At 41.6% G+C, this 23810-nt stretch overlaps 1 protein-coding gene and 2 long non-coding RNA genes across 12 annotated transcripts in view; all 3 read right to left on the reverse strand.

Moving 5' to 3' along the window:
* Nucleotides 1–9739, reverse strand: part of LOC124519945 (uncharacterized) — a 63258-nt gene extending 53519 nt beyond the window's left edge. For all 5 annotated transcript variants that reach the window (XR_006964225.1, XR_006964222.1, XR_006964223.1 and 2 more), the window contains exon 1: nt 9609–9739. This is a non-coding gene — a long non-coding RNA (uncharacterized LOC124519945). The remainder of the gene's footprint in view (nt 1–9608) is intronic.
* Nucleotides 9740–9784: 45 nt separating this feature from the next.
* Nucleotides 9785–16157, reverse strand: LOC124520031 (uncharacterized). Of its 2 annotated transcripts, XR_006964237.1 has the most exons (4): nt 13931–16157; nt 13040–13184; nt 12588–12672; nt 9785–11842 (listed from the first exon to the last, which is right to left on the reverse strand). It is a non-coding gene; the product is annotated as an uncharacterized LOC124520031 (long non-coding RNA). The 2 variants fall into 2 exon arrangements; XR_006964236.1 differs by having other exon boundaries at nt 12588–13184.
* Nucleotides 16158–16997: 840 nt separating this feature from the next.
* The window catches only part of WDFY3 (WD repeat and FYVE domain containing 3), a 245777-nt gene continuing 238964 nt past the window's right edge, over nt 16998–23810 (reverse strand). For all 5 annotated transcript variants that reach the window (XM_047090586.1, XM_047090584.1, XM_047090585.1 and 2 more), the window contains 4 exons: nt 22287–22610; nt 21634–21745; nt 21043–21240; nt 16998–17708 (listed from right to left, as the gene is read on the reverse strand). In XM_047090586.1, the coding sequence (XP_046946542.1) occupies nt 17585–17708; nt 21043–21240; nt 21634–21745; nt 22287–22610 (758 nt within the window). In that variant the 3' untranslated portion in view covers nt 16998–17584. The remainder of the gene's footprint in view (nt 17709–21042; nt 21241–21633; nt 21746–22286; nt 22611–23810) is intronic.

Consider the following 23810-nt stretch of genomic DNA (forward strand, 5'->3'; position numbering starts at 1 on the left):
GCTTCTTTCACTTAGTAATATGCATTGAAGCTTCCTCCTTCTTTTCATGGTTTCATAGCTCCTTTATCAGTGCTGAATGATAGTCCATTGTCTGGATATACCGCGGTTTGTCCATTCACCTACTGAAGGACTTCTTGGTTGCTTCCGAGTTTTGGCAGTTATGAATAAAGCTGCTGTAAACATCAGTGTGCTGTAACGTCAGGTTTTTGGGTGAACATAATTTTTCACCTCCCTTGGGTAAAGTTTACCAAGAATTATAGTTGGTGGATCACATGGTAAGAGTATGTTCAGTTTTGTAAGAAACTACTAAGCCATCTTCCAAAGTGGTTGCACCATTTTGCATTCTTACCAGCAGCGAATAAGAATTCCCATGGTTTCACCTCCATGCCAGCATTTGGTTTTGTTGATATTCTAGAGTTTAGGCATTCTAATAGGCATGGAAGTGTTTTGATTTGAATTTTCTAATGATGTATGATGCGGAGCATCTTTTTTTTTTTTTTTTAACAAGAAGTTTATTTAAACAACAAGACATTTGACTTGAAGGGAAAACGACTTAGGATACGTTTCTTTTAAATTTATCCCTATTTAAAGACAGACTGCCCTACATGCAACAGCTATGTACAAAAACAGTTATAAAATTGACCTTGGTTTTACAATGGGAAATAAGAAACATTAAGTTCTCCAATTGAGCAAAGTGAGCAAGTATTTTTCTGTTGTTCTTTTTTGGTTAAACAGTGAGAGCAAAATAACTTAGTGGGACATAAAGGTACGATCTGAATGAGCATGCCACTAACGGAGAAAAGAAGTATTTCCATAGAATCCGTATTTTTCCCCATCCCATTTCCATCTAACATTGATCAAAACATATCACTGGCCATTTAGTTAAAAAAATGCAATATGCTTATGCACATATAGTTACTTTATGTACAATAAAGGAATGGAGAAGAGGAAAATGAAAGAATAGAGAAAATTATCCTGTAGTAGTCAGAATGTGGTAGAACCAAACTGCGGTTTTCTAACTGAGAATGTCTTCTTGGTCTGGAGTAACAGAGTTCCAGAGTGAAATAGCAGGTTCACTTTTTGGCAGACACGGCCTTTCTGCCACTGGGACACATCATTTGTATCTTCATCCTTCATCCCCAACTGTGCGGGTGTGTCTTTCATTGATTGGCTGCCCATCCAATCGGAATCTGATCTGCCTCATCAACAAACCCTTTTAAAGTAGCACCAGCCCAACTTGCTTCAGAAACCCACAGTTTTCTCATTCCGTATGATAAAAGAGCATACAGCTATTTTCATCTGCTGAAATCTGAAAGATGAAGAATCCATGGGCTTCTTGTTAGCCATGGTGAGTGCGGGAGTCTTCTCAGCTACTGCTTCACCAAGGAGGTCCCAGGTCTGCACGCGGTGACCACACAAGCAGCAGGACCCGTGGCAGAACAGCATCTTTTCATATGCTTGTCGTCTGTACATCTTCTCTGGTGAGATGCCCATTAGGTCTTTGATCCATTTTTCTTCTAATGGGATTATTTCCTTACTGTTAAGAATTCTTACATATTTTGGACGACAGTCCTTTATCACATGTGTCTTTTGCAAATATTTTCCACCAGTCTGTGACTTATCTTCTCATTTTCTTGACATTATCTTTTGCAGGACAGAAAATTTAAATTTAATTAAGTCCAGCTAATCAATTCCTTCTTTCATGTTGTAACTTCTTCTTTGATGTTGTAACTATGATGTGGTTACCATGTGGTATGTGGCTATTCTGTAGCTGCTATGATGTAGTTACTATGATGTCACAACAACTTAGATGTTATCTTCTAGGTTTTCTGTTATATTCTAGATTTATAGTTTTGCATTTTACATTTAGGTTTATGAGGCATTGAGGTAATTTTTGTAAAAGGTGTCACATCTGTGTCTACCTTTTTTTTTTTCTTTACATGTGGATGTTTGGTTGTTCCAGCACCTTCTTAAAGTTTATTTTGAGAGAAACAGGGACAGTGCAAGTGGGGGAGGAGCAGAGAGAGAGAGAGGGAGAGAGAATCCCAAGCAGACTCTGCACTGTCAGCGCAGAGCCTGACACAGGGCTCGAACTCACAAAACTGTGAGATCATGTCCTGAGCCGAAACCAAGAGTTGGATGCTTAACCGACTGACCCATCCAGGTACTCTTCCAGCACCCTTTTTGTCTTTGCTCCATTGTATAACTTCTGCTCCTTTGTCAAAATCGATTGACTATATTTATGTGCTTCTACCTCTGTGTTCCGTGTTCTGTTCCATTGATCTGTAGGCTTATTCTTTTGCCAATACCACACTGTCTTGATTATTGTAGCTAAGTCTTATTTACAGCTTACTATATGTAAGCTTGTGACTTATCACTTACCTTAAGTAAGTCTTCAGACTGGGTAGTGTCAATCTTCCAACTTTGTTCTCCTACAATATTTTGTCGGCTATTCTGGGTCTTTTGCCTCTCCATATAAACTCTAGAATCAGTTTATTGATATACACAAACAATCTGTTGGGATTTTAATTAGGATTGCACTGAATCTATAGATCAAATTGGGAAGAACTGATTATTCTGACAGTATTGACTCTTCCTATCCACGAACATGGAATAGCTCTACATTTATTTAGTTCCTTGATTTTATGTCTCAGAATTTTATACCTTTCCTCATAGAGATCTTGTATATATATTGTTAGATTTATATGTAAGTATTTCATTTTCGGGGATGCTAATGTAAATAGCATTGTGGTTTTAAGTTCCACTCATTCATTGCTGGTATATAGGAAAATGATTGGCTTGTGTATATTATCCTTATATCCTGCAACCTTTCTATACTTCTTAGTTTCAGGAGGTTTTTTGGTTGATTTTTTTTTTTTTTTACTTTCTACATACAATTAATTATGTCATCTACCAACAAAGACAGTTTCATGCCTTTCTTCTCAAACTGTATATTTTTATTTCTTTTTGTTTTATTGCATGAGCTGGAACTTCTAGTATGATTTTGAAAAGGAGTGGTAAGTGGGGGGACATCCTTGTCTTGTAACTGATCTTAGTGGTAAACCTCTGAGTTTCTCACCATTGGGTATGATGTTAATTGTAGGTTTTGGTTTTTTTTTTTTTTAAGTTTTTAAAAAATTTTATGTATTTATTTTAGGAGATGGAGAGAGAGAATTCCAAGCAGACTTTGTGCTGCAAGCATGGAGCCTGATATGGGACTTGATCTCACAAATGATGAGTCATGACGTGAGCCAAAATTAAGAGCTGGACGCTTAATTGAGCCATCTAGGTGCCCCAATAGGTTTTTTATAGATTGTCTTTACCAAGTTGATGGTGTTTTCCTCTATTCCTATTTATTGGTAGATTTTATCATGAATGAGTGTCAGATTTTGTCAAGTTGTATTTTTGCATTTTGATATTATTTAAGAATTTTGTTGCCTTTGTCTTATTTTAAAGCAGGCTCCACACCTAGAGTGGAGCCTAATGTGGGACTTGAACTCATGACACTGAGATCAAGACCTGAGCTGAGATCAAGAGTCAGATGGTTGGGGCACCTGGGTGGCTCAGTCAGTTGAGTATCCTACTCCTGATTTCGACTCAGGTCATGATCCCAGGGTCATGGGATCGAGCCCCATGTAAGGGTTCATGCTGAGGATGGAACCTGCTTAAGATTCTCTCTCTCTCTCTCTCTCTTCCCCTACCCCTGCTTGCACATTCTCTAATAATAAAAAAAGGCCAGACACTTAACTGACTGAGCCACCCAGGCACCCCTTTTTTAGCTGGTTGAGGTGATGGCTTATATTAATTGATTTTCAAATTGGAACCAGGCTAATGCTGCATACTTGGAATAAGTCCCACTTAGTTATGGTGCATAATTCTTTTTATACATTGTTCGATTTGATTTGCTAATATGTTTTTTGAGAATTTTAGCATCTGTATTCATGACAGATAATGGTCTGTAGTTTTCTTGTAATGTTTTCGTCTGGATTTGGCATTAGGGGAATGCTGGCCTCATAGAATGAGTAGGAAGTATCTGCATCTGATCTCCAAAAAAGATTGTAGAGAACTGATAGGATTTATTTCTTAAATGTTTCATAGAATTCACCAGTGAATGCATCTAAACCTGGTGCTTTCTGTTTTGGAAGGTTATCAATTATTAATTCAATTTCTTTAATAGTCAAAGTTTAGCAATTTGCTTTGGCAAATTATATCTTTCATGGAATTGGCCCGTTTCATCTAGGTTATCAGATTTGTGGACAAGAGTTTTTCATAGTGTTCCTTTATTATTCATTTCCATGGGATCTGTAGTGGTGTTCTTTCTTTTCCAATATTAGTAATCTCCCTCTTTTTCTCTCTGTGAGTAGCCTGGCTTATACTGATTTTATTGATGTTTTCAAAGAATCAGCTTTTGGTTTCATTGATTTTCTGTGATGATCTGTATAAAATCTGTATTGATTTTTTTAATTACACTGATTTCTGATCTAAATCTTATTATTTTTTTTGTCCTTCTGCTTATGTGGGATTTAACTTGCTCTTCCTTTTCTATTTCCTAAGGTAGACCCTTAATCGAAATTTGGTATTTTTTTCTAATATATACATTCAATGATATAAATTTCCTCCTAAGCACTGCTTTCACTGCATCTCACAAATTTTGATAAGTTGTGTTTTCATTTTCAGTTAGCTCAAAATATTTTTAGATTTCTCTTGACATTTCTTCTTTGGCTGATATGTTTTTGAGAAGTGTGGTGTTTAATCTCCATGTATTTTGGGACTTTATTGTTATTGATTTATAGTATAATTCCTTAGTGGCCAGAGAGCATTGGATGATTTCTAGTCTCTTAAAATCGTTAAGATGTATTTTATGACCCAGAGTATGGTTTGTTTTGGTGAATGTTCCATGTGAGCCTGAGAAGCATGTGTGTTCTGCTGTTGTTGGGTGAAACAGTCTATAGATGTCAATTATATCCAGCTGACTGATGGGGTTGAGTTCAACCTTAACCTTACTGATTTTCTGCCTGCTAACTCTGTCCATTTCTGATAGTGGCAAGTCGAAGTTTTCTACTATCATAGGACTTCAAGGAGAAATAGATGAATGCACTTAGTTTTTGCCTCACGTAGTTTGACACTAAGTTGTTAAGTGCATGGCTTGACTGTCCTAACGGTATGTTTTGAAGTTTGATGCCTTTTAATTTTGATGCTATTCAATTAGTTTTGTCTGCTGAGGATCCTGTGAGCAGTGTCAAGTTCAGCCAGGAAGATGTGGATCACCCAGACCTTCTCCAAGTCTCTGGTGTGCATGTGCATAGTCTCATCCAAGAATGTGCTTGGTTCAACCACACAATTCCAGGCTTATGGGGCCATTAGCTCACCCCACTCACTCTTTGCTGAGATTGTCACTTCCACTGACAACTTTACTGCTCTCAGCCTTCATACACTGTTTCAAATCTAGTGAGTCCTCTTTGACAGCTGGGATCCTCATAGTTCTGTCCTGCCAAACCTGCTGCTCTGACCAAACCTCCACGTCAACTAAGCTGGCAGGGGAATGGGAGTAGCCTGAGGAAAGAACTGCATAAACTCCCACTGTGCAGCAGTTTTTCAAGCATAAATGCCACTCATATTGTTGTATATCTTTCTTTGATTTCCAGAGCAGTGGAATAATCAATTTTTGTCAAGCTTTATAGATCCTTTCTGGGGAGAGGCTATGCCAGTCTCTCCCTTAGCCATAGCTGGAAATTCTATTTTGTAGAAGGAAGAGAAGAGATAGGTCTTTTTTTTTTTTTTTAATTTTTTTTTTCAACGTTTATTTATTTTTGGGACAGAGAGAGACAGAGCATGAACGGGGGAGGGACAGAGAGAGGGAGACACAGAATCGGAAACAGGCTCCAGGCTCTGAGCCATCAGCCCAGAGCCCGACGTGGGGCTCGAACTCACGGACCGCGAGATCGTGACCTGGCTGAAGTCGGACGCTTAACCGACTGCGCCACCCAGGCGCCCCAAGATAGGTCTTGATCCAAATATAACATCCTCAGCTGAGAATCAGTGGCCAAGTGTACATACACATTCATATTAAAAATATAAAAATAGGGGCACCTCAGTGGCTCAGTCGGTTAAGCGTCCGACTTCGGCTCAGGTCATGATCTCACGGTCTGTGAGTTTGAGCCCCATATTGGGCTCCATGATAACAGCTCAGAACCTGGAGCCTACTTTGGATTCTGTGTCTCCTTCTCTCTCTGCCCCTTCTCTACTTGTATGCTTTCTCTCTCTCTCTCAAAAAATAAACATTAACAAAAATTAAATAAAAATAGGGGCACCTGGGTGGCTCAGTTGGTTAAGTGTCCAACTCTTGATTTTGGCTCGGGTTATGATCTCAAGGTTTGTGAGATCGAGCCCCACGTCAGGCTCTGTGCTGACAGCGTGAAGCCTGTTTGGGATTCTCTCTCTCTTTCTCTCTGCTCCTCCCCTACTCATGCAGGTGTGCTTTCTCACTCTCTGAAAATAAACTTTAGAAAAAAAATAATAAAACCAGTGCCAAAAGAACTTCATAGAAGTTCTAAATGAGAGCCTTCAGATATACCATCTGCCCTCCGAAGAATGTGCAGGTTACCTGGGGAGACACTGTGGAAGGTGCTGAGATTGTGGTCTACATGAGAGAGGCCCCTCACCTGGCTGGAGCTGGGGAGGGAATGAGGAGGAGAGGTGGCAGGAAAACCCAAGCAGGAGCTGAGACTCATGCATTCACAGGCTGCTAGTGCAGGCTGTCACTGCCACCTACTTTCTTACCAGATACCTTCTTGGAAGGTATACTAGAAGGTGGTCTGTCTCTAAATCAAAGAGACATTCTAATGAGGGCCTACATGTGACAAGAAGGGGGAGTGCAGGTTGGTTGCTGCTCCCTGAGAGTAAAAACCGATTGGATACACTGCTGGCGGGAATGTAAAATGGTGAAGCGTTTTGGAAAAAGTTTGGCAGTTCCTCCAGATGTTACGCATAGAGGTGCCATATGATCCAGCAATTCCAAAAGACATCAAATGCCCGTCTACACAAAAACACTAATGTTTATAGCAGTGCTATTCACAAATAGTGAAAAAGTGGAAACAACCCAAATGCCCATCAAGTGGTAAGTGGATAGATTATAAAATACCCATGCAATGAACTAAACTACTTGCCAATAAAAAGGAACAAAGTTCTGATACATGCTACAATACGGATGAATCTCAAACATATGTTAAATGAAGACAGTCACGAAAAACCACATATTGTATGACTGCATTATACACAATGTCCAGAATAGGCAAATCTGTAGACAGGAAGTAGATTCCTGGTAGCTGGGGCCCAGGACAGGGAGGGTGGGAAGTGACTGCTAATGGTATGAGGTTTCTTTTTGGGTGATAAAATCAGATTGTGGTGATAGCTGCACAACTCTGTAAACATAATGAAACCCATTGAGTTGTACACTTTATTTTTTTAGATTTTATTTTTAAGTAATCTCTTTACCCAACATGGGTCTCAAACCCCAAACCCCGAGATTGAGTTGCATGCTCCACCGACACAGCCAGCCAGGAGCCCCAAGTTGTACACTTTAAATGGATGAATTTTATACTATGTTAATTATAGCTCAATAAAATGGTTTAAAAATCTGATTTTAGGAGCCTGAGTGGCTCAGTTGGTTAAGCGTCCGACTTTGGCTCAGGTCATGATCTCACTGCTCACGAGGTCAAACCCCGCATTGGGCTCTGTACCGACAGCTTAGAGCCTGGAGCCTGCTTCGGATTCTGTCTCCCTCTCTCTGCCCCTCCCCTGCTCACACACACTCTCTCTCTCTCTCTCAAATATAAAAAATAAATAAATAAAAAGCATTAGAAAATAAAAAAATTAAAAATCTGATTTAGGAATCTGTAATGATGGGATCTGCAGGGGAGCTAATTCTGGGCCTTGGGAGGGTCAGGGAAGGACTGCCAGTTCATTCCATAATGAGACCCCCTCAACAGGTTGTGCCACCTCCCTGAATTGTCTGATGGGCAGCTCTGAGGGGTGGGGCAGTGCTGGAATATTTAAACCTCCCCAGTTAGGCGAGACTAGGAGAAAGAGGGCAGGCTCTCTTCTCGGGTGTTGCTGCAGAGATCCTAAGGCTTCTACCATGGGCTGGTGGGCAGCTGGCTCTCCCTGTGGGGAAAGGGTGCTTTGGTCAAAGGTGTCCTCAAGAGTTAAGGAACTTGGAATGTTTAAGGTCAAACCCCAGTGAGAGTTTGAAACATAAGTGTTCAGGCACGTGGTGAATTCAACACATGAAAAATTGAAGACTTGGACAAAAGCAGATTCTGTTAAGGCTGAATACCCACAACATTATGCTAAGTGCAATAAGCCAGTCACAGAAGGACAGACACTGTCTGATTCTCCTCACATGGGGTCTCCAAAGTATTCAAACTCATGGATAAGTAGAGAGTAGAAGGGTGTCTGCCAGGGGCTGGGGTGAAGGTAAGAGGGAGATGTTGTTCAAAAGGCACAAAGCTTTAGTTGGGCAGGATGATCAAGTCTAGGGGTCTGCTGTTCAACGCTGGGTCGACAGCTAACCAGATGGTATTGTACACTTCAACATTTGTTAACAGGGTAGATCTCAGGTTAAGAAGTCTTCCTAAGGGGTGCCTGGTGACTCAGTTGGTTAAGCATCTTACTCTTGGTTTTGGCTCAGGTCATAATCTGGCAGTGTCAGGAGTTCCAGCCCTGCGTTGGGCTCTGTGCTGAGAGCGCAGAGCCTGTTTGGGATATTCTCTCTCTCTGTCCCTCTCCTGCTCACACTGTCTCTCTCTCAAAAATACATAAACTTAAAAAAAAAAAAAAGAGAAGCCTTCCTACAATAAAAATAAAAGTTAAAAATTGGGGTGCACCTGGGTGGTTCAGTCAGTTGAGCGACCGACTTTGGCTCTGATCTTGTGGTTCATGAGTTTGAGCCCCACATCAGGCTCTGTGCTGACAGCTCAGAGCCCACTTCGGATCCTCTGTCCCCCTCTCTCCACCCCTTCCCTCTGCCCCTTCCTCACTTGCGCTCTCCCCCAAAATAAATAAATATAGAAGATAAAAGAAAAAAAGTTACAATCGGTAAGTTCAAGATTAGTAAAGATGGGGGTGGGCTGCCCCTAATTCTTTCACTCAGCAGATTCACTGAGCAGCTGCTCTGCCAGGCACAACTGTGACCAACACGGATGCCCATCTCAGCCTCTGTGTAGCTTACGCTTCCCTGGGGAGGCACCACATAGCATCTGGCCCGTCTCACTGTGGTAGATGCTACAGGGAAGGACAAAGCAGAGGAGGGTGGAGATGGAAAAATCAGGGGCTGGCAAATTGAGATACTGTAGTTTGGTCAGAAAAGGCCTCCCTTACAAGGTGACATCAGAAGACCAAAGTGGCTGAGGGAGGAAGAGCAGCACAATTGGGTTAGGATCCTCACAGGCAGAAGTTCAAGTCTGGGCACAGATGCGCAGGCAGAGCAGAGCGAGTGCGGGGGCGGGAGCCCCGCTGGATTCAAGCAAGGAGGATGCCAGCAGTCCAGCTGAGAATCACAGGGGCCAGCAAAGGCAGAAGCAGCCCGTCCTTAAAAGGAATTCACTCACACTGTATCTCAGCAAATTTAAGCCTGGGAGGCAGTGTCCATATTTAAAACAAGGAAGATGAGGGGCGCCTGGGTGGCTCAGTCGGTTAAGCATCTGACTTCGGCTCAGGTCATGATCTCACGTTGGGCTCTGTGCTGACAGCTCGGAGCCTGGAGCCTGCTTCGGATTCTGTGTCTCCCTTGCTCTCTGCCCCTCCTTGGCTCTCTCTCTTTCAAAACTAAATAAACATTAAAAAAAATTTTAGAACAAGGAAGATGAAATTCAGTGGTGTTGACACCTCTACAGAACAAAGGCAGGCAGGCAAGCAGGCAACAACATTTGCAGATGACCAAAACCCAGCCTGGAGGGAAAACAATCGTAGCAGAAGAGAATTTTCCGGTAAGGCTTTGCATTCTATAGAACTAGAAGAGTATGAACTCAATTCCTATCAAGGATGAGATGATAAAATAACAGAATGGTATGACAGTGAAGATTGCAGAGCTAAGAAAACAAATGTGGTGAGTGTCATTCCTACTGAATTAGAAACAGCACGAAGTGGAACAGACTTGCTGGAAACTGAGTTACACCTCCATGAAGGCGAACCTCTTGTTTAGGACTAGCAAGTTCTTGAAGAGGGTGGTCATGACATTTTTGAATCATCCTCAAGGCCCAGCGGCAGAGGTATCAGCAGGAACACAAAAGCCACCTTTGGAGAAGGCAAAATACATCTACGTGGGCGGATCCAAATTTGAGCCAGACGCACACTTGATAGCATTGCTCAAGTAGATCGGTTCCTTCCTTTTGCGCAGAATCAGCCTGCAGAGCCAGACTGTGATCCTTAGTTTTACACCAAAGACTCCTCAGGTTGGCCTTGGTTCCAGGGTTTATTTCTCTCTAATGAGGTTGCAAAGGAGTGGCTTCCTTTTATGAGTAGAAGTAGCACTTAAGGGATAGCTTTTGTTTGGAATTTGAAGTTGTGCTTGAGGGCAAGTTAGTCAACACACAAGTTGTTTGTCTTGAAATAACTGTCCTCTGCTCCGGGATGCAGCTTACGTCTTTCCCTCAATAAAGTACGACATGATTATGCATGGATAATAGGGGGAAAAAAAATCTTAAGTACATTTTCACGGCAGTCACCACTCCCACCCCTCAGGGAAAAAAAAAAAAAAAAAAAAAAGGAAACTGGGAATGGTTTGTAAAGAGCATTGGCCTGGGAGTCCAGAGCTTAGGCTGAGAATGAAACTCAACACCAGCATAGCTTTAGGACCAGCAAACACCTCTCTGAATCCCTTTCCTTTCGGGTTAAATGAGGGTTTGGGGCAGTGATTTCTAGGGCCTCTTCCCACACTTAACATTCTGCCTGTTGTGGATCTAACTAAAGATTAACAACCTGCCAGTGGCTTGATTTGGGCTTTTAGAGATGTTTCAGCGCATTCCTTTTACGTTCATATTTCCACATTAACACACTATATCGAGGACATATATGTCAGGCACTACGTGTCCTATATATACGTTACCCAAGTTAATTCTTACAACAATTCTCTGCGGGCAGGTATCATCCTACAAAATTTACATGTGAGGAAACTCAAATGCTGAGAGATAGCCCAATTTCACTGCAAGTGTTAGAATGGGAACTGAGCCCCCAAGCTGGCCTTCTGCCACCCTGTTCCTCACCAGTATATTGTGACCTGTACCTAACATGAAAATGTTACTATTTACAGTTTTTTTTTTACTTGATCAAAACTTGAAAGTCTTGGGCTAAAGAATGGACTAAAAAAAAGACATTAGAAGACTTCAGAGATGCACTCTTGGGGTCTGTGTTGTGTTGAGCCATGGAGGTGGTATTTGGATAGCTGGGTGTGGCCACCAACAGAGGGTCCTGTGTGCAGGGCCTGGTCTTAGACTTCGTAGGTTTCAGGGGGAGCCCAGTCGGAAGACCCAGGCCTAAATTAGGAACATTTTTCCCAAATGAGATTGTGTACATGCTTCTTTGCAATTTGGGGAGTATCCTCACACATCTTTTCCTTGGACCAATACTTCTGGTTCACAGAACCCTAGGAGTCCTGAGCCCCTTTTGTGGGGTCTGCAAGATGAAGATTATTTTCATAATACTAAAACATTATTTGCACTGATATTTGTACTTAACTGAGGTACAGAAGCAATGGTGAGTTAAACTGTTGTAATGTAAGCACGAATCAAGCCAGGGGCACCAAACTGCTGGTAGGAGTCATGATATTCTTTACTTCAAGCACAGTCTATAAAAAAAAAAAAATAAGTACCCGTTTCACTTAAGAATGTCTTTGGAGAAGCAGTAAAATCTGCTACTTTTATTAAATCTTGAAATTTAAGTTGTGTGACATAAAATGAGAAACACCCAGAAGGCACCCGTATCCCCAAGTACAATGTTGGTCTGGAAGAAAAGTACTGGGCCAACTGAGCTGGGAGTTGAGCTAGCTGCTTTTCTCACTGCACATGGTGTTTACTGAAGAACTGACAAACTGGGGTTCTTTGGCAGAGATGTTCTTGAAATTAACAAAGTGACCCTGTTTTTTCAAAGAAAACAGCAAACTGTCACCAATGATAAAATTTTAGGTTTTAAGCAAAAGTTCTACTTTTAGAAAACTTGTATCCACTATGTGAGTTCGACTTGGAATTTCCTTAGAGACTGCTTGTTATACTTTGATATTATAAATGATTTTTAAAATATATTTTGTAGTGCAATATGTCAAATACTTAGAAGATCTACACACATTTCAGTAGTAGCAGTCATGTAGTTCGGTACATCCGTGAACCAATATTTTCTAAATGATCGATGCGTGGGTAAAAAAAGATGGGAGTCACAATGCCAGATGGACCAATGGCCTTTAAAGTAACAAAGTATCAAAAGTTCACTGATGTAGTTCCAGACGCCATAGAGTCATCAAGCTTTAAGAAACAAACTATTATCTTTAAAAAACAATAATCTGGAGAGGCTATTAAGAATCCCCCTTCTCCACATACCTGTGTGAGGCTGGATTTTCCTCATATGCTTCAACCAAAATGAAGTATCACAAGATTGAATGTAGACGCAGATTTGAGAATCCACCTGTGTTTAAGTAAGCCAGACATTAAAGAAATTTGCTAATTGTAATAAACAGTTCCACTCTTCACTAAATTTTTTTTTTTTTTGGTTTAGGTTCCCCCCCCATTGAAATATATAATGGTTTTATCATTATATTTTATTACTTTTTATCATTTTATTACTTTTATTATCATTACTTATAAATGAATTAATACATATATTTTTAAAATCTGTTTTGATTTCTAATACTATTGATTGATGCAAACCACATAAACAGAAACGTTAGGGTCCTTGATGGTTTTTAAGGATCAAAATGCCCTACAACCGTAAAGTTGAGGAAGCACTATCTTGACCCTTCCCTCCTCACAGGTAGCCATGGACACAGGAAAACCTGATGCACTGAGGGCACTTCAACAGGGGCTTCTCAAGTTCACAGGCTGGGGAACCACTGCAGCCTCCAACTCTCCACTCCTACCTCCAGGCTCTCCAAAACACCAGGCTGGCTCTCAGTGTGGTAGCTCGGCTTGGTGCCATTTCTAGCAAAAGTCAAAAGGAACAATAAATAAAAAAGAGCTTTGCAATGGGTGGGGAAGATGAGAACAGCGATAAAGCAAAAAAGACTAAGCCAACGCTAGACCTATTCTGTTGGCCTGGTTCCTCTTCGATGCTCCAAACAGGCTAAAATGAGGGGTGCAGATGTAATTTTATCAAAGAGGAGAGGCAAACAGCAGATGCGGGACTTAGTGATCATTTGCACGTTTGTTCTTTAAGCCCCGAAGAATTTCAGCACTGCTCATCTTCTTGAGGTCACTAGAACTAGGAATATTGGATTAAAGAAATGGTAACTACCCTGTTTTCTCTAAGCGGCTGTTGTCTTAGAAGTTCTCGGCCTTGCGATATCTTTGCCTCTAAAAGGAGTTGCACTGAGGTGGCATTTGTAATAGGCACTATATCCTCAAGTTTGGGACACTGCTGTTCAAGCTTCAATTGAACTGGGATTTTGTTAGTTATCTTCAGAAAGAGGAAACATAAAGTTGCTAACGTAGCCTATATACATTTAAAAAGTGTTTTCTATAGTCTTCTTTATTGGGAAGGCAGTTTTAAAAGTAAGTAAGCCAGTGGCCAAAGGAATGGATTTGTGAGTCCTTAACTCTTGAAGACCGAAACGTAAAGACTAGCTTATGACAGTAGATGCTGTGCTTCTAGAAAAAGGGCAGGATACCAAAATATTCCTGATACGAATATGGTAGGGAGAGGAGACAGATGATTTACTGTTGCTTACTTTTCCTAATGTGATGGAGATAGAATAAGGCTCAGTAAAAAAGAGCCAAAACTACACGATGCAGACTTTGTCCCTGGGTCCATTCAAGTTTGTAGGCGTGTCTCCAGAAGTCACTTGCCTCTCTCTGCGGCCATCCACACATACTCATCAGCCCCAGGAAGCCAGCACAATTGGGAAGCTCAATGCAGAAAGCATTTAAGGATGGATCAAACCAGAGCTTGAACCAGACCCTCACAACAAGCATTTCTGTAAGCAGGAGCTTCTGAAAGATAGATTCACAACTAGAAAAGAACTATACAAAGTTGAGGGACTTATTTGCCTTCTGTTTTGTTTTTCCTTCCCTGAATAAACTGGCTTAAAAACAACTTTTTTTTCTTTGGGTGGTAAATAGTAGGTATTTATTTGAAATGAAAAAAAAAAAGTACCTGGACTACTGCATTTAATCATGTATTGTAATTGTGTTACTCTACCTTTTTGCATCAGAGACAGATATACAATGAACATTCAGTTATCACAGATTGCACACTAGATAGTAAATCTTCAGGCCTTTTACATAACCACCAAAGAACAGATATTGGATTCTGCAGTATAGTACAAACGTCCACAATCAATCCAGTCTTAGCCAGTATCTTCAATTTACTTCTGTTGCTGTACAAATAATTGGCCATTACTAGGGCTTACAAGTTAATAACAGGACAAAAAAATATACATTGCACTGACACAAAAAGTCAGCTGTGTTAATAGTCATGCAACAAGTAACCAAACTTGCTGAAATTAAAAATACTTTCTAAAAACAGTTTTAACGGCATAAATAGTTTATACACAGTTCATTTACCAAAACAAAATGTATTTAAATGATACAAAGCAAAAATAAGTTTCTACCAACTTTATACATAAGAAAGTGCAAAATAACTTATCTAGAGGGTTTTGCTATTATCCAGACGGATGGCTGCTATGGGCAGCTATTTTCCTCTTCAGAAGCATGACATTACAGTTGCACACTATACACAGACGTTAGAATAAATGGGTGGATGGATAAATGGATGAATGAACAAATGAGCTACAATGATCAGGCAGGGCCCTGTGAGGTACTCTCAGAGAAAGAATACAGGCCACACAAATGTGGATGTACATGCTGAGAATATGCGTCGGTAAACAAATTTACATGGAACACAGAAAGACATCCAGAGAAACGATTAGTTGATGTATGTGAGTGTACTTGCATGTGTGAGTGGTTTGTGAGTTCTGCATTAGAAAGCAAAAAGAAAAGAAAGTCCACCGAATAAAACAGTTGCCCACAGCACCAGCTGCCAGAGGAAATACTATCATGAGGGTTTTGGTTTCCACCTTCTAGTTATGGAAGTTGTGTCGGAAAGTTTAAAAGTGTTCATCCCATATAACTTCATATTACATAGAGGAATAACCTTTAAGTAACTACATACACACATTCATATATTCAAGTCTTTAAAGAACACCTCTGCCGTTGGGTTTGGGGTAAACACGGTTCATAGACACGAGGAGGACGCTTCTTTTAAAAAGTGTAGAATAACACTGCTACAACTCATCTATAGGGCCGGACAGGGGCGAAGCCCACGGTTACGTGATGGCACAATTCCTGCCACTGTTAAACATCCAGCGTTATTTATTAGAATTGAAGTAAGATGGTGGGCAGGGAGGGGTGTGGGGAGGGGAGTAAGACAGGAAGGAAAACAACACAACTTTTCTTCAAGTGAAAGTATTAATGCCGATAATCCTTTTATTAACAAGTGTATTTGAACTTTTAGAAATGGAAGTGTATTAATCGATTTTGATATGTAATCATAAATAGACTGTAGGCTCAAACCTAGGTAAATAAAGGTTTAAATTTAGTAAGCATAAGGCACTAAAGCAGCCTTTATATTTTCTCTTGGAGACCTAGTTATCAGGAAGAACAAATTTGTTCTTAAGCTGGTTTCAGCCCATTAGGTACAAGGTTACTATTGTACCAATGCCTATTTTTGAATGCATGTGCATATATGTGCATTTTAGTGCATAAGTGTGCCTGTCACCAGGGCCTAAAGATGAAAAGTTGGGAAAGCCAGAGCCACTGTCCTTTGTATGATACCTCCATGAGCATGTGAAGGTCTGTCCTTCCTTGCTTGGGCCATAAATAATTCTACATTTTTTTTCAAATCACAGGGCTTTTAGAATTGTTCATAATATTATCACTAAATATCTGAAAATGTTAAAATCTAGATTAGTTGTTTCATTTGTTTTATATATATATACACATATATATATGTACATAACACACATTTAAAAAAATCCCACCACCAAAGCCTTTTTGTCTGTAAACTAAACTTCTCGCTTAGCCCCAACCAGCTTTAGTCTCCCTGGATTTGTGTGTTCTGTATCCAACTAGTAGAACAAATTAAATAACTAAATATTAAAATACTGTAATTATATTCATAGCAAAAACAAAAAAATAGACATTGATACAGTATAAATCTCACTGTTTTCAGGTAGATGGCATTAAATGGTAAAGGTTAATTATAAGCAGTTCTGACATGATCCAGTTTTACAACAAGGTTTATACGTTAATTCTGTACACTTTTTTCATGTTTTACCCTTTTTTGAAAATAAGCTATAGTAGAACATTAGTGTCACCAAAGACACATACTTATTATGTTCTATGCAAGAGAAGCTAATTTGGGTTACATGCAAAAATATTTCCATTAGTTGAGGCAGGGCTGTTTCCTGCATTGCATCAATCACATGACCACCGACCGCTATGCAATGCTACGAAGTTACGCTATGGCCACACAGCAGTCCGGACAGAAGTTTACAAGGGGCCTTAGGACACTGGAACAACACTGAGGTGGCACACGGCCAGGTGCAAGATGCCCAGCTATTTCCAGGCTATCTCATGGCAGGACTCTTATTCTCCCACACTGTTTCCTAAAGAAGGTCCACATTATTTTGGTTACTAGCCTAGTTTAAGTGGAGATACTGTGGGCAACTTGAAAGAAAGGACATCGGGCACAGAGGCTGGGTTTGAAAGAAGGGAAAAAAGACCACAGATAATGTCTTTGAGGATTTAAAAAACATATTTATAATTAATTTGTGAGAGATGTCAGACAAACCGTAAGTAAGTAGTTCACTGAGTTAGTGGTTTAGTTTGAAGTCTCATGTTACAGACAGTTAAGTCCTTATTTAGAAAAAAAGGCCTTTATACCTATTTACAATATACACAGTTACTTGCAAAGAAGTCAGATTTACAACCATTTTCTAAAAGCCTTTTTTTTTGTTGTTGGTGGTGGTTTTTCCAAATAAGGATGAGTAGATCTATAAAAATGAGACGCAAGAAAAGACAGTTAATATGTGAGGATTTTCTCTTGGAGACAGCTACTGGTAACAGGGAGAATCAGATATTGGAAGAGTCGCTCCTAGGAACCACCTTCTGTTCTTCTTGTGCTGTTCACCCGAACAGTGTCTGCCCCATTACTGCACTCTACACCCGCTTGTTCACTGATCCCTTTGAATTCAACGCTTCAAACACGTGGCATGAAGAGAGGCGTAAACGGAGACTGTTCTGATGCCTTCTGAGCTGTGAGCCATGCCAGGAATCGGGAAGGGGGTCTACGGACCACGGTCTGCAATCGGCTTGTTGAATCTTCAACAATTCCGAGGCCCATCCTCTGAACCCCTCTCATGCTGTAAATTGTAGTAACAGTTCTGACACACGCGCACCGGGGATGAGATTTTCAAGCGTTTGATTTCTGACTGAAACCGACTGCACCTAAGGGAAAGGCAAAATCAAGTAGTTACAGGTACTCTCCGTGGTTGATCACGGCACTGAGAAATACAAACTTAAGTATTGAACAGAAAGCTTGTGCTATAAAGCCAAAGACCCACCGGTTTGTGTCGTGTGGTTGACCCAGGACCAAAACAACCTGCCATATTATTTGTTTCCATCTATGAAGAAAAGGAATATTGAACCAAGAAAAGCTATATGCTTGACTGGAGAGAATTTCCTTTTTTTTTTTTAAAGTTAAGATTTTCCTACAGGGTGAAGCCAAGGGGTCTAACCAGCTGTGAGGCCATTCTTCCTGTGTGACTGGTTCTCACGCCCTATGAACTTGGGAGGGAAGCCCGTGTCTTTACTTGGAGCTTGCCTTTTTTCTCGTGGCAGAAGATTTACTACTCGTTTTAAAAGATTCTTACGTCACTATCAAGTTCCTTTGGGCTCTTAAACACCCCGTGATCCACTCCTCAGTCATTTCTTGAACAGTAGTTTGGCTTTTCTGTCTAGTCCAATTGTTCTCATTTTCTGTTTATCCTGACAGGATTCCTTGAAGAAGACTCTACTTACGAGGTGTTCAAATTCTTTAAAAAGTATTCCTATTCCTGGAATAAAGCAGGGTATGACCTTGGATGTGGCATTTAATCACTCTAAGCTTGTCTTTTCACAAGACTGAAATAGAGAATTGTATTTCATCCATTAATCTACCAGTAAAGGTGTCCAGGGAATAACTGAAGTGCCACCAGCATTAGGAGTTTAAAGGGCTGTTCCTGGACTTTGAGGAGACACTCAGAAGCGCTAGGCCCCGCCCAGACAGCTCTTCCTTCCATGCCTGCTCTATCATAATCAATCACTGTTAGTTGGTTGTTCAAATAAAACCTCCGTCTAACATCTGATAGCAATGGAAAATTTAAAGAACTACCTACCTTTAAATAATATTTTGAAAATTAAACACTTCAAAGAACAATGTGCGCCAGTGTCAACAAATGGGGTGTTGACTACCACAAATTCCTAGATTACGAGGTTTTATAAAGTGTGCTTCTCAAAGCACAGAACCACAAGACAGAATCCTCTGCCAATCTCATAGAAAGTCCCATAAGGAATAATGGCTGGCACCGACATTGTGGCTACTTGATCTTGAATCGGACTTCCCAAGAAAAAGGTTTAAGGTATTAATTTGGAAAATAAAAACAAAAAAACCAAACCAAAACAAAAAAAACTGTAATAACATCTTTTACTGAACACCTGTATTGCCAGACTCCACACTTGGTGTTTTGCAAAACTCATGCACATGATTTCACTGAATTCTCTCAACACCTCTACGAGGAGAGGTAGAATTATCCACATTTTTACAGATGAAAAATATGCTCAGAGAGGGTTAGTAACTTGCCTGAGATGACAGAACGGATAGTAACCCAGTGAGCATTTGGTCAGTGTAAACCCAAAGACCACCGCCTTTTCAATAACTGGCTCAAAAACAATTATCCAGTCCGTGGTTTCTGTGAAAGTATCTCTACAGTAAAACAATGTAAGCCTTAGAGACTTCTGCCTACAGGATCCTTTTCCTTTTCTGTCATGTAAAGTGAGAACTGTACATGCATAGATGGGACCCCATAGATGGGACCCCAGAAATGGCATCCAAATCAACTATGGGGGGACAACTGGAGATGAGAAAGATCCCCACTACACGCCATACCTCCAAGTATATTCCAAATGTATTTGGATCTAAAACTCTAAGCATGAAAAACAAAACCCCAAAACTTTTAGAAGAAAATAACCAAGGCTGTCTTTATGGTTTCAAGACAGGGAAAGCTTTCTTAAGCCACAAAAAAAGGAAAAATCACAAAAAGTAATAAATGTGATTACAACAAAATTAAAACTTATGAGACACCCCCTGGGTGGCCCAGTCAGTTAAGCTTCTGACTTCAGTTTAGGTCACGATTTCGCGGTTCGTGAGGTCGGGCCCCGCATCGGGCTCTGTGCTAACAGCCCAGAGCCTGGAGCCTGCTTTGGATTCTGGGTTTTCTTCTCTCTCTGCCCCTCTCCCGCTAGTGTTCTCTCAAAAAATAAATAAGCATTAAAAAAACAAAACAAAACCCTTATGTGAAAGAAAAAACATATATAAAGTGAAAACGTACATCACAGACTGGCGGAAGGTATCTGCAAGATGTAATGAAAGACAAAGAGCCCAGAACATCTAAAGAACTCAAGTAGAGGGGGGGGAAAAAACCCAAGCAAACCTAAAAGGACGATGGGCCACATCAGCCGAGAGGAAGTGCCAACGCCCTGTAAGCATATGAAAAAAGGGTCCACTTCAGTAGCACTGCAAGTGGAAACCACCAAGCTCTGCTGGCTACTGGCCTGGCAAAAGGGAAAATGTATGGCAACTGCAGGCATGGGTGAGACCTGGGAGAGCCCGCATATCCTGCCTGAGGTGGCGTCAACCAGCACTGCGGTCCTGGAGAGTGCGTGACACGTGGCAAGACCTAGCGCAGCTCAAGAGCGCGTGTACGATCTGTCATTCTGTCCTGGGGTACCTCCTCTATGGAAACTCCACTGCACATAAAGACGGCATTTACACAGATGTGAGCTGCAGCGCCGTTCAGAGTATGGGTAAAAGGAAAAGTTCCCGTAAGGGCCCATCAAAAGGGAAGTAGATAAACTCTGTATGTCCATACAAAAAAATCTAGGACAACAGTTAAAATGAAAATATTAGTTATTTACATGAGTGACTTCAAAAACAATGTTGAGTAAGAAAAGGGAAGTTTAGGGAAGGTACAGAGAGTATGCTGTATTTATGTAAAACGGAAAACACATGGTGGTTTTTATGGAGACAACATGCGCTCAAAGTATAAGACACGGAGAAGTGTGATTGGTAAGAGTGAACATCCATAATGTTTTATATGCAAATCTGATGGAAGAGTAGCACCTTCTATTCTGAGTCATGGGGGACCAAGTATTTGTAATGATTATTTCCATATTTTTTAAATGTTTATTTATTTTGAGAGAGAGAGAGAGAGAATGAATGAATGAATGAATGAATGAATCCCAAGCAGGCTCTGCACTGATACTGCAGAGCCTGACGTGGGGCTCCAACTCACAAACCGTGAGATCATAACCTGAGCTGAAATCAAGAGTTGGATGCTGAATTGGCTGGGCCACCCAGGTGCCCCTCCCTATTTTTCAATATGACAGAAATACTTCACAAATGTGATAAAAAAAAAAAATGAGAAAGCGAAGGCTGGTTTAGGCTGACACAACACTGTGGGGTAGGGACCCTGGAGCAAATCAGAGAAGCTCCATGCAGGGCATAATTAACATCTCATCTTACTTCTGGCAGAAGAGCTGGCCGCAGTTCCTGCAATGGTGCCGTCTTTCTGTGAGAGAGAACCGCACGGAGCAGCCCGAACAGCTGTCACCTCCTTCATCCTTCACCCAGTGGTCAGCAGCGGAACGGCCTGGCTGGTCACTCACAGACCAGCTGAACACTCGGCCTCGACTATCGCCAACGAGGATCCTGCTGTGATCCCTACAGGAGACACGACACGACACGGAGTCACCTCAGGGAAGGCCTCAGCACAGCCAGGCAGCTGAAAAGCTCTTTCCGTCACTCTTGAGGTTCTCCAGTTTTCCGTGGATGTGTGTGCTGGGGTGGGGGCTGCGTGTATGAAGAGACAAAAACAGAACTGAGCCCCAAATGTGCACTTTCTTCTCAACTCTCTGGATCAAACTTGCCGTAACCTCCAAGAACAGATTTTAAAATCCACACGCTGGCAGGTTTCTTCTTCTGGTTCATCTGTTTAAGCAACATCTGATACTGCAAACGAAATCTCTTTTCCCCACGGACTGGTCTGGGATGTCTGGGCCTGGGCTAAGCAAATGACTCAGTGGGGAGGAGTGGCTGGAAGGGAATGGCACTTACTTGGAGACGCCCAGGGCAGTGATCTCTGCCGGGTGTGCGTTGTCCTTCCGATCAAAGGCCGTGTGCATAGTTAGCTTACTCCTGAACACCAGCTGACGTTCCCACCGGTACCCTGGAGTGCACAAGTGCAAGACATGACCCACTGAAGTCAGGGTGCTACAACATACGGTCCCACTTCCCAGTAGCTGCTGCGTCAACTTGAAGGTGAAGCACTCTAGCTTAACACCGATAATGGGCCAGGTCAGAGAAGACCTCATTCGAAAAGATAAATGCAGAGATGAGCAGATCTTCAATGCAAGAAGATCGAATTTCTCCAACTGAGGACCTGAGCTCTAACAGGCAAAGCTTGTAACAGGCAAAACCCGTAAATACGGTTTTATTTATTTATCTGTAATGAGTAACTTGACCATTTTCAAAAGCTTTTATGGTTTGTGAATGAATGAAATTTTTGGCGTCAGGTGTTCTTTAAGAAATGCCCAACATATAGTAAATAGAATCTCAAAGTCCATTTCACATAAGAAACTTAAACGGCTGTCTCTGGGTGGCTGAAGTCACAGGGACAGGCGCAGGGACAGCCAGAGTCCACTGCCTCACTCCACCAACCTGCACACCCCCCACAAAGAGCGAGAAACAGACACAAGACTTCAATTTACCAGGCTTCAATCTGCTGTAATTCCGCACTTCAATGGGATTGGGGTGAGGGTGGTTAAGGGGCCCCTGCAGATGGGCTCTGGCCTGGCCCTCTGAATAGTTCACAAATATGAAGCCATCCTTCTCATCCAGACTGAGCTGGTCAGACCAGCGCCTGGAGTCATCGGAGCCACTGTCAGTGCACCAGACGGCCGTTGCTCTGCAGGAGGCTGCCCGGGGCCGGTGGCTGGTGCTGCTGGGCTGGCTAGGCGTGTCCTTGGGATCCTGGCTGGCGCTCTGCTCATCTGCTTCTGAATCACTGCTGTCCTCGTCCTGGGCTTCCTGCCCTGGGTAATGCATTGGGAGAATTAGAAAACATACACACACACGCACACACACACGTTGTGGTCAGATCCAGCTTTGTCCCACTGGTATTTTTCCTCTACCAGTTAAGACACAATACACAAGATATTTTCAGGTAAGTTTAACAAGAAAAGAAGGGGCACCTGGGTGGCTCAGTGGGTTCAGCGTGTGTCTCCTGATCTCGGCTCAGGTCGTGATCTCACAGTCATGAGATTAAGCCCCATGCCAGGGGAGCCTGCTTGGGATTCTTTCTCTCTCCCTCTCTCGCCCCTCCCCTGCTATCTCTCGCTCTCAAAAAAAATAAAAAATAAATAAATAAATAAAGGAAAAGAATAAAAGGAAATAATTCCCAGAATTTTCAGCTAGATTCAATATAGCAAAAGAAAAAAAAAGGTAGAATTTCTGAGTCCAAAAGAATGCTTTGGCTAAAATTCTTAGCTTGACAATCATTCTTTACCAATCTGGCCAAAACCTGACTCTGTGAATTTCTCAATGCCTGCCACACACTCCCCAGCAAGGTTCGGCTGGGCAGCAAGAACTCCACTCTCCAAGCAGCCCTACTCCTCCTCATGGCTAATCCGCATGTGCCCTGGCCCTGTGAGACACCTCTTCCCAATCTCAGTGCTTCCCAATGTTACCTGTGGATTCCTTGAACAGCTGTATGCCTCTTGTCTTTGAATTCTCACCCCAGACTATTATTTTTGGATAATCTTTCTATAAGACAGTGGCCAGCTTGTGGGAAGGGGCCCCAAGCACAGTTCCTTCCATATAGCAGTCAGTATAAATGAAAATCTAGATGAATCAATTATTGACGAAAGCTTTAATCCAAGATTTTGTGGGTTTTTTCCTTCTTTCCAGTGTTATGCATTTCCTCAACCCAACTCCCTACTCTCTTGCGATAGAGTCTGCTGGAGGGAAAATTTGTAAGAAATAAAAATATAGAGTTATAAAAAAAGGAGCGCAAGAACAAATGTGCAGCACCAGCCCACTATACATATTTTTTTTGGCAAGACAGTTTGCCTCCCTTGTACTGACACTGGTAGTCTAGTTGGCTAAGTTGGGTGATTTGTTTTTCATTGCAAAGGCTTGTAACTATGAGCTTTAAGGTCTTCTTTGACAAGCAGTCTTCGAAATGACTTTGATTTCCAGTGCAACACTGGCTTGCCTTCCCTTTTGCCCAGATA

This window comes from Lynx rufus, unplaced genomic scaffold (genome assembly GCF_022079265.1).
Source record: "Lynx rufus isolate CCGP_SWC_20201006 ecotype Redwood Valley unplaced genomic scaffold, mLynRuf1.p SCAF_3, whole genome shotgun sequence".
NCBI lineage: Eukaryota > Metazoa > Chordata > Mammalia > Carnivora > Felidae > Lynx > Lynx rufus.